General features: G+C 46.1%; 1 protein-coding gene across 2 annotated transcripts in view; it reads right to left on the minus strand.

Moving 5' to 3' along the window:
- Positions 1-10,477: 10,477 nt before the first annotated feature.
- The window catches only part of LOC146833028 (tetratricopeptide repeat protein 39A-like), a 223,920-nt gene continuing 216,134 nt past the window's right edge, over positions 10,478-18,263 (minus strand). The window contains exons 16-18 of one of the 2 annotated variants that reach the window (XM_085600625.1): positions 16,659-16,773; positions 14,259-14,375; positions 10,478-13,618 (exon numbers count right to left, since the gene is read on the minus strand). In XM_085600625.1, the coding sequence (XP_085456751.1) occupies positions 13,489-13,618; positions 14,259-14,375; positions 16,659-16,773 (362 nt within the window). In that variant the 3' untranslated portion in view covers positions 10,478-13,488. The remainder of the gene's footprint in view (positions 13,619-14,258; positions 14,376-16,658; positions 16,774-18,263) is intronic. The other variant, XM_085600622.1, reaches the window with a different exon arrangement.

Consider the following 18,263-nt stretch of genomic DNA (forward strand, 5'->3'; position numbering starts at 1 on the left):
TTTAAAAAAAGACTGAATCACTTTAAAGACTTCCTTGCTAGAGTGTTCAGCCTGTTCGATCGACTCTGCAAAAAACTGTTTTTTAGCCTGTCTGACAGACTTTTGAAATTTGCGGGAGGCCACCTTATATTGGGTCCTTTCCTGGGACCCATAGTTTGCCCTCCACAGCCTCTCTAACCGTTTACATTTAGCCTTCTCAATTCTAAGGTCCTGAGAGAACCATGGGGCAGAGGGCGAATCCCTCTTAGACATAGCGCGTTTGGCTGGGGCAATGGATGAAATCATATTCCCAATCCAGTGATGAATCCGCAGGGCGTCAGTGTTGGCGTTCAGAGTTAACGGGGTTTGTTTTGTGCCAGTACTGAGCCCATGGCGGTAGGGACAAGTTTCGACCATTGCCTTCTCAAAAAAGCGCGTTTGATTGGCCTTAGTCTGTCGGCTGCCAGGTTAATTAAAAAGGGTATGAGCAGGTGGTCGGACCAGAGTAGTGGTAGGGTTTCTTCCATCATCACCTTTTCAACATTGGACAAGATGAGATCCAGTGTATGACCCGCTCTGTGTGTGGGGCCCTTATTAATTAATCTCAAATTGGCGGCATTTAGAGTGGCCCTAAGTATCTCTGCTTGAGCACAATCCGAACTGTCCATATGGATGTTAAAATCTCCCACTACAAGGAAGTAAGGATGGAGGAGGGAGCTCTGTACTATTACGTCCAGCAGGGAAATAAGGTTAGAATCGTTCCCCCCAGGTGGGCGGTAGATAACTAGACCTGCTAAGGAGGTCTGAGAGCCCACCTGAATGTAGAAGTATAATCCCTCCATACCCGCAATCTGCGTAGGGGCCGAGGATGTTAATGTGAACTGTTCTTTAATTATAGCATCAACCCCTCCGCCTCTTTTTCCGCCCAATCGGTTAGCGAGACACATTGTGTAGCCCGGGGGCACTGCCAAAGCTATTGCAGTCACATTATCCTCACTAAGCCACGTTTCAGTCAGAAATAAGACATCCCAGTCATCACCTTCCAATAGCAGCCAGATATCATTGGCATGCTTTGAGAGGGATCTGCAATTCAACAGCCCCGCTCTCAAGCTTCTATTACTTCTATTACTGAGCGGTCTGGATTTGCGGAGCCCCATCTCCTCCTCATTATCCCGCCCTCCGAAGGATTTCCCACACGTCCCACAAGCGTATGTGAGGGGGGGAGAACTTAGGTCAAACCTGTAAGTGCAGCACATATTGTTTGTATTTAGCCTCCATAGGTCATCTCGAGACCACACGATCCTCCCCCTGTCTGTAGCGCTACGAGCAGCCTGCCTGGCCCCGGGCGCAGACGGGCTTGCCTTTGGCGCGCCTTCGGCGCGCCCGCTGCGCGCGTCCGCTGCGCGTTGTCCAGGGCATCCGTTTTAAGCGTGAGGAAGTAAGACAACTAGAACGCTAACTGCCGTGCACCGGAAGTGGCAGCCTCCCTCCACATCAATCGGGACGGCACCCGCGGTGGAACGGGGAGGAGCAACCGGTCACGGAGGTCGTCAGGACTAGATTAAAATAGCTCTTATGCAACAACCAATGTTCTAAAATACATGAATGTGCAAATAGCGCAATTTAAAACATAAATGTGCAAAAACGCTAAGGGGGAGTCACAATTTTAAAATGCCGGTAATCAGGTGTAAATTGCGTTATAATATGGCTACATACAAACAATTAAAAAGCTGACTCAAAGAACTGGCTCAAGCAACACAGGTCATCAAGCAGGACTTGGCAGTATTATCTTTCTACGCGCGTCCGCTGCGCGTTGTCCAGGGCATCCGTTTTAAGCGTGAGGAAGTAAGACAACTAGAACGCTAACTGCCGTGCACCGGAAGTGGCAGCCTCCCTCCACATCAATCGGGACGGCACCCGCGGTGGAACGGGGAGGAGCAACCGGTCACGGAGGTCGTCAGGACTAGATTAAAATAGCTCTTATGCAACAACCAATGTTCTAAAATACATGAATGTGCAAATAGCGCAATTTAAAACATAAATGTGCAAAAACGCTAAGGGGGAGTCACAATTTTAAAATGCCGGTAATCAGGTGTAAATTGCGTCATAATATGGCTACATACAAACAATTAAAAAGCTGACTCAAAGAACTGGCTCAAGCAACACAGGTCATCAAGCAGGACTTGGCAGTATTATCTTTCTACGCGCGTCCATCGGGTTACATTACTAGTAATTAAACTTAATTGATTAATTCAGTGGATGTGTGCAGGAGTAACCACAAGAAACGGTTACAGCACTTGGGCAGAGGAAATTCACAGTTAAAGCATCAATTTAGATGGTGGGGTTAAATAATGAAGGCAGGTCAGATCAGAGAGGAGGGGGTGCATAAGTCTGGTCGAGGTGCATTAACCAAGATGTCTGTCAAAAAGGAGGAGCTTGAGGTCAATGGAGCAAAAAGGATGCAGAAAAAAGGAAACGTATGTTAGCAATCCAGGTGACACCTTATATTGCTCCAAGATGTCATGTACTGGCAGGATACAAAGTCAAGTCAGAGCTGCGGCACCATTTGTCGGCACAGGAGATTGATTTCAACTTTTCTGGATGCAGTCCAACTCCTGGTCGAGATTAAACAGGTGAGGAATCTGCAGGTTTAAAATGTCTTATGCTGCCTTTATGCCTGTTACATGATTCTGGGATTCTGTGGACTCTGCTGTTGGTTAGATGCCAGTTTATAGAACGGATGATCTTGCTTATGTTCAGGGTCACTGGAATTATGTAGCACTGGAGGATCAAATAGTGCTACAGATTTGACTAAATTAGGAGGCAAGAAAGCACAAACTATGCAGCACATTCTATTTTACTAGTTTGTCATGTTAAGACAATATTGCCTGGGCAAAGGTTGACCTGATTAGTACCAGTTTAACACGTGATTAGAGCAATCAGCAACTGAAAGGTTGCTGATTTATTCATTTTTTATTATGGCAGTTTTGTTTTTGATAACCAATTTTAGTGATTTTGGTGAAAACAAACAAAAATAGAACTTAAGACCAGCAGCAAATAGAGACATTGGTATACAGCAGATACATGGCATCATTGTGGCATCGAACAAACCGTTTGAAAAGCATAGAACAAGAGAAAGGACAAAGTAGACTCCCACGCGAGGCCGCAAATGCACAGGCAGAATGTCAATTGTCTAGCACCCCCACCCATTTGCCCCATACTTTACGGTACTTCGCCAGACATCCCCAAGCCTCATACAAAGGCTTTTCCTGTGCTGCGCACCAATCTACCCCCCTGCGCCACAGTGCCATTGTTGGCGCAACCGGGTTCAACCAGTTAGCCGCAATGTCCCTTTTGGCCACCATCATGGAAGTGTTCATAAAGAGTTTGTCTGCTCTGGATCCCCCAGGAGCGCATTCAGTGGGTTATGGGGAACCTCCCAGCCCAAGACCTCGATGAGTTCCCCTACCACGGATTCCCAAAAGCGTGTAATAACGGAGCAAAGCCATACCGTGTGGGAAAAGCCAGCTTGTTGTAGGCTACAATGGGGGTACAACGTGTGTGGTCTGAGCCCTGTGCTGTGGAGACGCAACGGTGTGAGGTAGGTGACATGGAAATAGTATATTTGCACTAGACGGAGCCTCGCAGAGGTTATGATTGTTTTGGGTGTCATTAGTGCGTCTCTCCAGTCCTCATCATCCAGGGTTCCGAGCCATCCCTCCCACTGGTCCCTAAGTCGGTGTAGTCAGGTGGGAGTATTATTCGTTAAGGAACGATAGATGCGTGAAATTCCCCCTTCCCCAGGTTGCCTGTCATGATTTGGGCTTTGGGTGGGCTGTATTCTGGCAGTGAGGTACCTTCTGAGATGTGGGAGCAGAGGGCGTGACGCAATTGCAAGTACCGGTAGAACTGTGAGGGGTGTAAGGAATACCGTGTTTGAAGGTCCTGAAAGGAAGGTATGCAGTGACCTCCCCATATGTCCCCAAGCTGCGAGACGTCAACGAGATCCCACGCTCTAAAGCCAGATAAGTTGGCAACCTCCTGGAGCCAAGTGCCCTGCCTACGTGGGGTATATTGAGTCAGTCTGCCCGATCAGTGGGTGTGGCGCAGAAGCTCGCCGGGCCAGGAGCACTCCCTGTGTCACGGGAGGTAGGGTTCTGGAAATGGTTTCCCCTTATAGCATCCCTTAGATTTTAGACAGGCCCAGGGCATGCAGTTCCACTCTATATGCTGGATCCGACCAACCGCCGTTGAACCAGTCGTGTATGATGAGTAGCGGGGTTGCTAGATAATATAGGTTCAGGTTAGTCATTCCCAATCCTCCATCAGAGGGTGGGATCCGACATTGGGCAAGAGCCAGACGGGGCCTCCGACCCCCCCAAAGGAACTTGGTAACTAGGCTGTCCATATCCCTGAACCATGTTCGCGAGAAGCGGAAAGGTGTATTCTGAAGTACATATAAGAACCTGGGCAGAATCATCATTTTGAATAGTAATATTCTGCCCATGGGGTTCAGCTTCAGCGCCTGCCACCTGTGGAGGTCAGCACGGACCCTCTTCACTAGTGGGGACACATTGAGCGACCAAGCGATGTCAGGGAGGAAGGCAATCAAAATCCCAAGATACTTGAAGGACGGTCTCCGGATGGGTATCGTGGTCTGCCAATCAAAGCAGTCTCTCGAGATATGGAGGGGGACCAGGACGGACTTGGTGTAGTTCAATCGCAGGCCAGAGGCCTGCTCAAAGAGACTTAACACTCGAAGACAGCGGGGTCCAGACTGGGCCGGCTCGGCCAGAAAGAGCAGAACGTCGTCCGCGTAGAGAGCAATTTTGTCCTCGTCCAGGATAGGCCAATAAAATGTGCTCTTAGGATTCCCCACTTGTTTTATTTTCACTATTTCAGAACATCTAAACACACACTAGGTCCCTCACACCCACGCCACCCATACGGCAGGAACAGAAGATCTCCGGCAAAGAGCCCCTTCATGGGTGCCCGTTGGGTATTGCAGCGCCGACCCGACGAGGAGCAGACCCATATGATGAAGCATGACACCTAGCTTGCTGGGTGTGTGAGGGCCTTAGTTCCGAAAGAAGGATTTCTCCTCCTCTTTGGGTGCCTGGGACACCACCTGCATGTAAAGGAACTGCATACCTCTTTTTTGCATATAACTTTGATTGGGCTAGTACGCTGGACCTCTTGAAAAAGCCCTTTGTCCCTCTCTTTTTGTAATATAGGCCATTTTCATCCTATAATCTGCGTGTCAGACCATATGAGGCAAGCGATGGGCTCCATCGCTAAGGCGAAGAGGAGGGGCGAGAGGGGGCATCCCTGCCTTGTACCTCTCCTGATAGGGAAGGGCTGTGATAATGCCCTATTGACCAGTACTCGGGCCTGCGGCCCACTATATAGGATCTTCACCAACTTACGGAAGTGTTCCCCCAGTCCCGCCAACACCTCCTCATGGTACCGTCAGTCTACGGAATCAAAGGCTTTCTCTAAATCAACGAGAAGGAGCACCAAGTATGGGGTCAACAACTTGCGGTTCGCTAGGGCTTGGTGGAGGCGCCTGAGGCAGTGTCTGGTACCCCGAAATGGCATGAAACTGCATTGGTTGGGATGGACCAGTGTGGCCAGGTGCGGCCGCAGGCGGTTGGCCAAGACCGACGCCAACACCTTGACCTCATAGTTAATGAGAGAGATGGGGCGGTAGTCGGAGCAGCGCCTCGAGGAGGGTTGGGACTTCGGGATCACCACGATGATGGCAGTATCCGTTTTTGAGCGGAACGAGCCCCTGTCGGCCGCCTCGGCGTACACCTTCAGGAGATGGGGAACCAATGTGTCCCGATAAGCCACGTAAAACTCCTGTGGGAACCCGTCTGGACCCGGGGTCTTCCCAGAAGCCAGGTGAGATATTGCATCATTGATCTCCTCTTGAGTAATAGGGAAGTCCAAAGCCGCCATCTCAGGCGCACTGAGCCGCGGAAGAGAGATCTGTTCCAGATGAAGCAGTTCCAGGAGTGAAAGAGTGTGGAGTAGTGTGGCTCACTGGTTAGAGGCGGCAGACCCGGAAGCAGAGGACGGCCTGGGACCAGGGTTCAATTCCCGACGCGGCAGGGTCGTGGACCAGGGCCAGCGGACTCGATAATTCTCGCCTCGGTGCCCACTCTAACCAGGGATCACACTCGGCAACTCTGGGCATTAGCTTGCCTCATCTCCACAACTGCCCCCCACATTCGCCGGGGATGCCTGGTTTCACCTTGGAGATACCCAGGAGGGACCATCTCACAGGGATAGCCAGGACGGGTTCCCCAGCGGTCTACAGCGCCACGACGCCTCGGCAGCAGTGCGCTTTACAAAAAACACATACAACATACAAAGACTGGGATGCTGTGCGGAGTAAAGTCCAGCGTAGTAGGTGGCAAAACATTGGCCCCGCCACAGGCGAGCGCTGGATCGACGCATTCTGGGGCTATAACTTCTGGGATTATGCAATTGGCCAGTGGGTATGTGGCCACTCGATGAAGGAGCTTCCCATTCTAGTCTCTCCATCCGTACACTCTAGCTACAGAGGACCTCCACAGCAGCTTGGCAGCCTCCAAGGAAGTCTGCCTGTTCTCATCTCTCAGAAGTGCCAATCGTCTGCCTTGTGAGTCGGTTCTCCTCTCTGGCGATTGGTTTTTAATGAGGGTGGCTTGAGCTTCCAAGAGTGTGTTCCGGGAATCCTGCGCAGGCCATTTGAGCTTGAGCTGGCCCTTAGCGAAGCCACGAATAGTGGTTTTACCGGCTTCCCACAGGGTACCCGAGGTAGAGACGGAGTCCCGGTTGGTGGCGAAGTATTGTTTGAGCTCATTACCCACCGATTTCCTAAAGTCCTTGTCTTGGAGAAACCAGGCGTTCAGTCTCCATATCGGATGCAGCAAGTCCGGGAGGTCGCCCATGCCCATCGCTATTGGTGAGTGGTTGGATATACCCCTGGGGAGGATGGCAATGTCTTTAATTTCCCAGCAGTCCATGGCAGGCATTAAAATGTGGTCTAGCCGTGCGTGCGTGTGGTGTGCCGCCGAGGTGTGTGTGTATTGTTTGGTCAGTGGGTGCCAGATTCTCCAGGCGTCACAAACCCCCAGGGTGTTCGCCCAATTCAAGAGATTTGCATGGGTGGTTCTAGTGGTCGAAGGGGCGCTAGCGGTGTTGAGGGCTGGGGTCATGACTGCTTTAAAGTCCCCCCCCCCAATTATTGTCATCCCAGAGGGCAAAGCGGTGATCTGCTCCGCAGAACGCTTGAGGGTGGAGGCTAGAAACGATGGCGGCGAGTAGATGGATAGTAGGTTGAGGGCCCGACCCCCTGTGGTCCCTTCCAAGGCTATGAAGCAACCCAGAGGATCGTTAGTGGCTTTGAGCAACACGAATGGGAGAGTGCGTCTCATGAGAATAGCCACGCCTCTCGACCCTCGGTTAAAGTCAGAGTGCCAGACCCTGTTGTAGCCGTACCGCGCCAGGAAGGGGCAGTTATTGCCTATCAGGTGGGTTTCTTGGAGCAGCAATATGTCGGCTGCTTGGCGTTCTGCATACCGTAGGACCGCTGTTCGTATTATGGCATTTATATAGTGCAGACCTCACCACATGAGTAGCAGTGCGCTTCACATAAGACAGGTTATACTTGCAGCAATATAGAGAAATGCAATTTAAAAATATAACACAACTAAAACAGTCTATGAGCTAAATTAAGCAAGTAAACAAACGCAGGAAACAAATAATAACTAACATTACCACGATTTTCTGGTATCCAGTAGAATTTTAGAGCCTTTAAAAATCAGGATGTTCGAATTTCATCTGGGACCTTCATGGAGGGTGTTCCGAGTTCTGTGAGCTTAACAAAAGAAGGCTTAGTCCAGAGTTTTTGATTTCTTTGTCAAGAGCATTTCAAGAACCAGAAACAATTTCTATTCGTGATTTTTTTACCTCCTGTGCAGTAAAGTTTGTTTCTTAGATAGGGTGGCAGAGCAAGTCGAATCACTTTGTGAGCGAGACAGGGTAATTTAAAGTCAGTTCTACATTTGAGTGAGAGGCAGTGGAGGATACAAAAGGAGTATTGTTGCCTGATTTTTTTGCTCTGTTGACCAAGCATACTTCGGAGTGTAGGCAGACCTAAAGGTGCCATGCAGGATTTGCGCAGGCCAGCTATGAAGGAGTTACCACCATCCAGATGAAGCAGAACTAACCATTGAGCTACTGATCTAAAGACTAAGGGCCAGATGTACGACCATTCCAAATTGCAAGTCGCAATTTGCACTTAATTGCGACATGCAAATTGCGAGTTGCAATTTGGAATGTACAACAGTGTCAGAGACTCGTGAATATTAATGGGCCACTCGCAATTTGCGACCCCAGTGGGAATGGCTTGCCCTCCCAGGGATGGTGGCCTGCTGGGCTCAGCAGACCTCCATGTCTGGGACAGCTTGTCAATAAAGCAGTTTTTTTTTGTAAATGCAGGCCGTTTTCCTTAAAGGAAAACAGGATACATTTAAGAAAAAAAATGAAACATTTTCGGTTCATTTTTTAAGGGCAGGAAGTGGTCCCTTCGACCACTGCCTGCCCTTAAAAAATATTTCAGATCCAGTCACAAAGGGGAAGGGGACCCCATCCCATTTGCGACTGCATTACCACCCTCTTGAAGAGGGTGGTAATTTGCAGGTGTTTTGCGACCGCAACTGCGGTCGCAAAACATTGGTACATGGCTTGTGACTTGCTATTAGGAAGGGAACGCCCCTTCCTAATAGCGAGCTGCAAAACACTACTTTGTGAGTCGCAAATTATTTGCAACTCACGAAATAGTGTTTGTACATGGCCCTATCAGAATTAGCATGCACAAACGGGTCGCAAACCCTTTTGCGTATGCTAATTCTCGTCGCACATCTGGCCCTAAAGGTAGAGGGTGGGCTTGAGCTTCCTAAGGAGACAAAATTGGAAGGAGACAGTTTTGGGCCATCTAGATAAGTGAGATTGCTTTGCTAGTTTCTACTGATCACAAAGCTAAGTGACTTTGCTGAGCGTACCAGTGATGACTAGAGGAAAGAATATATGAAACCAAGAGTGTTCTCGGTGAAATTGTGGGGGAGTTATTTTGAGTAAGGGAGAAGAAACCCTGTGTGCTGGTGTTTGCTTTGAGGAAGAACATGTTCATCAAGTCTATTAATTTTACCAGGAAGTTCTTTAAAGATTATGTTTGAAGAGTTTGTGATTTCAAGTAAAGTTGGTTATCATGAGCATACTGATGCAGGTTCATGCCCCTTTCTTCGGGTATAACACTTAGCCTTAGATATCCGCATACTAATGAATGTTTGTGCCATTTTGTACCATACCACTCTGTCTTGGGGCACGCCACTCATTACTAGTAAAGTAGGGGACCTACATGAATCCATTTGTATAAACTGAGATCTTGAAGACAGAAAAGAGAACCATTTCAGTATGTGACCTGTTCCCTTTCAGCTTGCAAGAAGGGTTTAATAGTCTATAGTGTCAAATACAGTAGAGAGAGAGAGAGAGAGAGAAATAGATAGATAGAGCTAGCAGGAGGAGACAAGCGCCACCGCCAATCAAGGTTTTAAGAATGCCATCTAGAATTGTAGCTGTTTCCATTCTATATTTAAGAAGAATTCTAGACTGATAAGAATGTAGGTATTTTACATAGGTGAGCAATACTTGCATAGAGACAACTTTTACAATCATTTTCCTAACACCGGTAGTTTGGATACTGGACTGAGATTTTGAAAAACCAGGGGGTCAAGAAGGGGAATTTGACCAGATTTTTGAGACAGAGGATGTGCCTCTTCAAGTGATGCACTGACAATTTCAGTACGAGAGGGACGGTTTCTTCAGAGGATGCTTGCATTCAGCTTGCTGGGGTTGGGTCATCTGCTAGGCTGGATGCTTAGATTCAGATGAGGGTCAATGGATTGGAGGTCGACATTTTTAAGGATGACCTTTGTAGAGGGTCTGGCGCTGTACAGCAAACACATGGTACTTTTTTAAATAACTTTTGATTTGTTTGAGCTAGAAACAAATTGCTTTTGTTAAAGTGTGTAACTTCTGCAGAAGATGGTGTAGTATATGTCAAGTGTGCTAAATCCTTAATAATGATGAAAACGTGTGTTGATGTAGTACCACAATTTCCAGTGACACTGTTTATATAAAACACATATTTGGAATGTGTGCTCCTGGAAGTGGGGTTTGAAGTCCTCCAAGGGAGTAATTGGCAACTCAGTGGAATTTTCAAATCATGTGCCTATTACTTACTTTACCTCTTCCCATTTTAAAAGAGTTTTTCGTATCCCTTCATCTGATCCACTTTAGGATTTCACCCTTGGAAGGAACATCTACTCCACTAGTAGAAGCTCAACAGTCACGCAGTATGTCGGAGGCAAAGGGCAGTGCATGAAATATATTGCAACTCATGCCACCACTCTTATCCGCTGCAAATATAAAATAAAGGACGCAATAATATTGCACAAAACAAGAAATTATTTTATTTTATACAGAAATAATAACTATATTTACTTATTGATATAGATAATATATTAAAATATTTTTACAGACCTTGGACCATGGTCTGAAACTTGTTTTTGAATTTATATTTAAATTACAATCAGAAAAAGGCACGATCTTTCATTTAAGCAAAAGCAACCTGGATGGCAATTTAGCCAAGAACAGAGAAAGTTTGTCGAAAATAGCAGCATCCAGAATTTCCAGTTGTAAAGTTGCAGACTGGGAAGTTTTAGAAATCCTTCATTTTTTGGCATTTATCATCCACAAATGAATGCTATGAAAATTGTTGGCCCGTGACGTGACTAGCAAGAGCGTCTATTAGTGAGGTGGTCACTGGCTGCACAATGAAAATATCTCTTATCAAATATTGTGAAGAGGTTTGGTTGCGTTTGCCGTAGTCACCTATACCGCCATTTTTATTCGCACAGTGAAACATTTTAGCAAGAGACAGGCCCAGCTCTGCGGCTGCATAGTATTAAAAATTCAGTAGTACTTAAAGTTAAAATACCTCATGTGCCAAAAGTGGGTCAGGTCTTATTAAACCTTCTGCTTTCCTCAAAATTAATGGTTGCATTTGTCGACATTAGTTCATCCAACATAGATCCTTTAGGGCTAGAGCCATGTCTTGTTTTGAAGATAACCAGAGCCTGTGCAAATGAGTGATTACATTAATTTCATTTGAATGTATGTTTATATCCTGAAAATCTGTCACAGATCTAGCCAAGTTCGACAAGACTAAATGAATTCGACAAACAGCTTTGTGCTAATTGGTCGACTGGCCTGGGTTTCTCGGGAAAATGAGTGATCTTCCAGCAGGTTTAATGTATCTAGTTGGTTCAAACACGTTTGCACAACAGACTTGTCACAAGTCTAACTCCAATTTCCCACGTTTGCCAGACATTGAACTGTTGATCCAGGCTTTATTTATTTGGCATACGTTTCTCTAACTTCCTGCAAAGCTCCCATGTCCTATAATCACGCCAAAGTTTCCTTGGTCAAGGGGAAATATGCTTCTTTAAAAAACATTTTTCCTCTCTAGTTTGCCCAACAAAAACTCGTTATATTGCTCACTATTTCTTAAAAATATTTTCTAATCATTTTCGGTTTCCTTCAGATTTGTGAAGGCACGAGTTTGAAACAGGAAGTGTAGTGTGCAGATACAGTAGAGGCAAAGGAGCAACATTAACCTGCACCTTGCTTCCTAACAAGGTAATACAACCTGTTGCTTTGCACCTTTCTCTCTGTAATTAATCTAAATGCAATTTCTCTGACGTCTCTAATGGCTTTTTATGAGCCAAGGGCAGATCACAAAATGGAAAACTACCTGAGTTTGGCAACTGCCAACAAAAACATCTGCCACAAAAAGCATATATAGTAAGGAACATATCTAAATAAAAAAAGTAATGTGCTCTTGAAAAAGAGAAACTTCTGAAGGGGGTGTCAAAGCCAACCTAGATGGTTCTATAGGTGAGGTAGCCCTGCCATTTATGTTTAAAAATTACATTTGAGTTTTAGGGACCTGCCTGGGAAGGAGGGTTGCATTTTCCGCATCTAGCAGTACTGTAGCACCTCAACTTGGAAACAAGCCAATGTGGTATTGTGGGGTTCCCAAAGAACCTACACAGCCTTTCATGACACAGTCCAACCCTGCTGACCATTAAAATCCTAAGTAGGGAACTGACTACAGCACAGCAGGAATGTAGATGATGACACTTTTCAGCAAACATGGTATAAGAAGCATTAAACAGTATGGCTTCATTTCAGAAGTAATCATATGTACGGCTGGTTGGGGTCCAATGGTAACACAAAAACGATGCAATAACTTTCAAAATATCTGTGGAACACTGCAGTTGGAGACAAGACTGGTATTGCGAGATTTGGATACTGAGCATCAAGTTTAAGAACTACATCCAAATATACATAGCTATCAAATAATTTTTCGTTTCTCTGTTAGGGCAAGAAATACAATTAAAAAAATTGAAAAATGCTTCTAATCCAAAGTCGGGTAAAATAGAAACATTGCCAGTGATCACAAACACATGCCTGACGATTTCCCCACAGAACTGAAGCATGCTCGTTAAATCGCCCACAGGCCTTCAGAGGGGTTAGAGACACTGGAAAACGAGGGCTGCCTCTGCCGTGTAGAAAATTACTGCGACAGAGCCAAACTGACTTGGGTTGCTTGGCCTTTGACAATGCCATGGCCTGGGAATCCAGACACGAAATGGTGAAATGGAGGGACTTCTGCGATTTCCATTACAAATCTACATTTTTTTGTCATAGTCCCTTACAGACACTTGGGACAAATCATACTAGAACCAAAGACATGCACGTGTGCATTGGGCTCTGTGCTAGCCCAATTTAGTCCATTAAGGAAAAAAGTTAATCCTTAGCATCTCTTCAACGATTTTTTTTTAGATGTAAACTTTCACATTATATAGAGAATTCAATACATTCCGAAGATAGCCAAGATACATTGGGTACCCTGGCCCAGGTGTGTTTCACACTAAGTCTCTCATTGTGCACAAGTCCTGTTAATCGCACAGCATCTCGTCCGCTAGCCACAAAAAAATAGGTCTTTGATGCTTAGGCCTTAACATATAAGGTGTGCAAGACAGGTATACTTGAGAGAACCCATGCATACCCAATGGTATTAGGACAGTCTAATAACCTGGATATCATGCGCATAGATGCTGCAATAGGGGCAGGCGCCCACTCTTCCAGAACATGGATGAGATGATTTCCCAGGCCTTCAAAGATTCGCCATGCCTTCTTCCTCCAACATAAAATGTATGGCTTTTCTCACTATACGAAAAACACAAAGGTGCATCACAAGTGAGGCACTGGAAACCAACATTGGGCAAGGCCAGTTCTGAGATTGGTCTTTGATGTGTTATTTCGGTAGATGACGTGTTTGGCGAATACAGGATTTTAAGCTTTTGGAGGAAGAAGGAATGTAAACCTTCATTAAAGGGCGGTGCTGCAGTCTCCTTCTTCTGCAACAGTCTCTTCTTGCTCACCAGCTTTCAACTTGGTAAGGGCTGCATGAATCCGGAAGAGGGTCCGTGATTCCATCGAGTATTTCTTATAGTTGTTTCTGGAAAAACACAAACACTTGGAAATGTAAATTTAAAGAACTTCGGTAAGAACGCGTAAACCAACAAGGTAATTGTACAAGAAGACGCACAAACTCCTATTTTAACTAACTTTTGACCGTATGGAATACAGTCTTACTAATTCGACAGGAAGTCAGATTATGACCTGCATCACCCCTTCTATTGGTTGCAGGTTTCACAAGGTACCCAACTTGCTCACTGTGCGAGATTCCAGTTTATTGGAATTCATTTTCAGTGGCATCCAGCAAAGGCTCCATCCAAACACCAACTCTCCATAGTAACTGCAAAACCCTCAACTTCAACTCAAAAGCCCACCTACTCTGCCCTCCACATCCCAATGTGACCACAGCCCTTGTATCCTGCTGCTGTTTCTCAAGGTCTCAATTGTCGCAACCCATACTGCTTTAGTAGCTCAGGCCCAATCGTTCTGTTACTCAATAACCTCCATTAGGAAAATAATGTAGTTGCGTAAGACCCCAACACAGTCTTCTCGTAACGCTGCTGTATCCAGTTCTGCGGGTTTGCAAAACCTTGCTACACATTTCCTGTACCGTGAGAAGAGAAAAACATGTGTGTTATGTAGCACTAAATGAATATCCTCCTAAAACATGGTAAACTTACTTGGCCCGTCTCAGATTGTGAATGGCCTCCTCGCTACGACCTTGCTGTATGTAAAGAAGGCTCAGTTCAAGCAGAGCGTTGGGGATCAAGTAATGGTCATATTTTATTTTCTTCTCACTGCAACAAGAGGGAAGTAAGGAAAAAAGGTTTCTTGTCAAGGTGTGCACATACTCGAATTTCGATCGATCCATGCCTCTGCCCACCCAGCCTCACCGCAGCTTCTGACCCAACTAAAATCACAGACACACCACAGTGAGTCCATTGAAAATGGCAGCTATTTTTGATCTTCAAGTGTGCAACGTGGCATCCTATCCAGAAGCCAAGGTACTCAATGTTTGTTTTATTTTAAAGCGTTCAACTTTACTAGGCATGTAGGGAAGGTTGAGAGCACAGTCTGTGGGTAATTCCCAAGTGTGATCAGTAGTTGTAATACCAAGGGCAATAGAGATAAGTCTCAGAAGACTCCAGCACTGGTCGTCAGAGAGGCTTGCTCGACATCCATCTCCATAAGAGGGCGGAGTTCAGGAACTTGGTCAACGCAGGCTTACATGGCTGAAAACCAGGGCTGATCCAAGACGTCCCTGCCTGCCTGTTAATAGCCAGACATAGGCTTCACTGAACTTACTTTCCGCCTGCTTGCCCTGCCTGATGAGAGCAATACCCACTGACTTGTTTTGTCCACCTAGAAGACTAAAAGATAACTGCATACGATTTCAGGGTGACCTGAGAGGCCTCACATCCCTTCTTCCTGTAGGCCGGAAGCGCAGTTTGAAGTTCCAGCAGACACTTGCCACATCAATCTCCTTCGCTCATCAACTGCCCTGCAGGTCAGACGCCCATGATCAATTCGCCACATCTGGTGATTATGGCTGTAGGCAAGAATCTAGGAGTTCCCTGGCTCAGCCAAATTCTTTTCTATCCTATTTTCTATCTCAAAGAGGTACAATAAGATTTAATTGTATATTCACTCTCTCAGAGAAACACAACTTAATCTTCAAGAGACCCCCCACAACTTCCATCTTGTACTCCTCCCCATAAAGCCCTGCGATGGGAATGAAACTCAGCGTGTAATGTTTTACAAATGCCATTAATGCCTTACAAACTACAGCTCCCAGCAGCACTCTGGAGCAGGCAGGTGGATGGGATCAGTGTGTCCAGCTTAGACGTTGAGTGTGCCCAGTCCTGGCCCAGCTGGGGCTCCTTAACACCTATTTGGTCTTCAGTGTTGGGAATAGCTTCTTCTGCACCCTATGTCCAAAACTGTGCCGGAACACCTGCTAGTACTGTTGTTTGGGAACCAACATCTAAACACCCTCTCTTGAACCTCGCCCTGAACCAGACTAGTCTTCCTGCTTCTTTATTATGCTATCCATTCAGATCCAGTTTCATGGCAGTCTTCACATCTTAAATCCTCCCTCGCTCCTTCCACTGTTCGTTCTAATGAACACTCGAGTCTGTTTCAATATCACTTCTTTTCTAGTTTGTTTACTTTAAATTAAAGTAACCATGGCGCCCATGGGCTGACACCGTGATGAGCGGAGAGACAGATGGACCGAATGGGGCACTGAGGGGCAGATACAGAGATACAAACTGTGGGTTGCGAGCCGATTTTTGATAGGTCGCAAAAGTTTAAGCAATTAATAAAGATGTCTTTATATTCTGCATTTATCTTGTCACATTTGCTGCGCGTCTAAAACTCAGTGCCTGGATGCAATGCAGCTCTGTATGCATAACATAAAATATGCCCTCAGTTTATAATACCCTTTCACACCTAACAGGGCACAATAACCAAAAGCTGTAAAAGCAAAGGGAAATAAACATATAAAATATCCCATGCCTTACAAACAGAAGCAACCCGTGTCTGAGTCATCATGAACCATTGATATCCAGGGTGTAGGAAGCTTGACTGTCTCGGATAGGTGCTATGTGGCCCATCGTAATGGCATCTTCGTAACCACTGGCGGCGGTGCCCTGGAGTCAGCCGTCTTTTGTACAGACGACCACCTATTGAACATTCATCCCAGTACTGGGCTCGAGAAAAGTAGGTGTTCAGTGGATCACTGCACAAGATGATTTGTACCCTGGTTAATGTTCAGCTTGCAACAAGAAGGGGGAATTGAAAGCGAGGCCTCCCCTGTTCATGGGTTATAAATGGCCCAGTTGAAACGAACGGAGAACTTAAGTCAATTGAATCAAAGCAACCTCTTCACTAAAATCAAAACCCGGCTGATTAATGTGCCCAAGAGCACACTGGAGGTTGCCCCCTTGCCCTCCCCCCAACCCCTGGAGAGAAACTCTGACTGGTCCATAATTCACTCACAGCCCCTTTGTGTCTATAGGACCGTGGGGCACGAGACATGCCTAGTGCTTTACACTCCTGACCCCCAGCTCTGGCCTCACCTCTGGTGGATGTAGTTGAAGCACTGCTCGGCTTGGGTGGTGCGTCCAAGATGTTTCAAGCACAGACCTTTCATGAGCAGCACGGAGCAGCAGTCGTCGTGCAGGTATTCGTTGGCTGTCAAGAAGAAAGAGATTGGAAGTGAATTGTTCTTAAAGCGCTCCGCGATCTTTCAGCTGTGAGGATGACTTTTTAGCGTTCGCAGCAGTCCGGTATAAAAATGTTACCATCGTTTAACAACCTCCCCTCCTACCCAAACCCACATCCGCCCTCCTTTGAAGCCGAGATCCCCCATGGAAGCATTCTTCAAAAGCGCCACTTAAGTCAGTCGTACTGTGATCGTCCGCTGTGAATCAATTCTACGCTGGTACTAGTGTCTATCTGCCACCAGCAGCTACTACTCTGTGTATCAAAGCACCTCTTTATGCACGCTCAAGTAACGAATCCCATGTCATACCTTGACTGACCACTGGATGTCACCACTGCACCAAGATTACAGTTTTCTTTACTAGGCCATTTTCTTTTTCAGAGGAAGTTAGCGCAACCAAGGAAGGAATTATTAGTGAGGGAATAGAGAAACTGTGATCTTGAGAGAAATTATTAGAATTCCAGGAGCACTTCTGTCAGCTTGGAGCAGACTGTGGTTTCTGTGGCGTATTGCAAAATGATGAGACCCCTTGCAGAATGTTATCAGGGGCCCATGATTCTAACATATCTCACAGATATTCATTGGCCTTGGGCAGAATGGGGGTTCCTTGTAGGTTGGGGAACCCCTGCGGCGTAGGAGCCTTTGTTACCCCTGTGGTGTATATAATCAAAGAAATACATATGCTGGAGATAGGGCGAGTAGAGCAATCGAGCGAGACAGCGCAGAACCATGAACCGCATTATATCTGTGTAAAAGGCCGCTTTAATGAAACAGGTGCTGGTCACATCAAACAACCTGGCAACTGCCTCACAAATTATCTACAAGCTTCACTATATATTTAATATGTATCTACCAACCAACACCCTCCTCTCCTAAACCCAAATGTGTTCTCTCAAATGTACTTCCTAAACCCATCTCCCCACATTCATAGGCACAATGTCATAACTCTGGCCTTCCTGGCCAACAGCTCTTGACCACCTAGTCGAACTTGCCATGACAATATCACAACTCTCCCTCGACTCCGCACTCTGTTCCATCCTTCGAGCTGATCTGTGTGAACAGTAGCAAAACCAACCTTGCAAGCAAAAACGTACCTAAAACTTACCAACCTGCCAACAGTATAGCATCTGCTCACCAGCAACAACTTATACAAATCAATAATTCCACCCTACGCACCTATACTATTCCAGTCAGCCATGAAAAGCAAATGTCATTTAACAAGGGTGACTGAAATTATGCAGTTCTGAGGCTGCTGACTTTTATGCATAATCATGGATTTGCCGCATCTGCCACATAATCCATCATCTGCAGATTTTAACAAAAAAAATGGTTTCTAGCTCAAACGAACCAGAAGAAAACGAGTTACTTACCTATAACTTCAGTTATCCAGTATTGGTATCTTTCATAGATTCACATGCTAAGAATCATCCCCGCCGACGAGGTGGGAGTCTCGCGGTAC

The sequence above is a fragment of the Triturus cristatus genome, chromosome 4_2 (genome assembly GCF_964204655.1).
Source record: "Triturus cristatus chromosome 4_2, aTriCri1.1, whole genome shotgun sequence".
Classification (NCBI taxonomy): domain Eukaryota; kingdom Metazoa; phylum Chordata; class Amphibia; order Caudata; family Salamandridae; genus Triturus; species Triturus cristatus.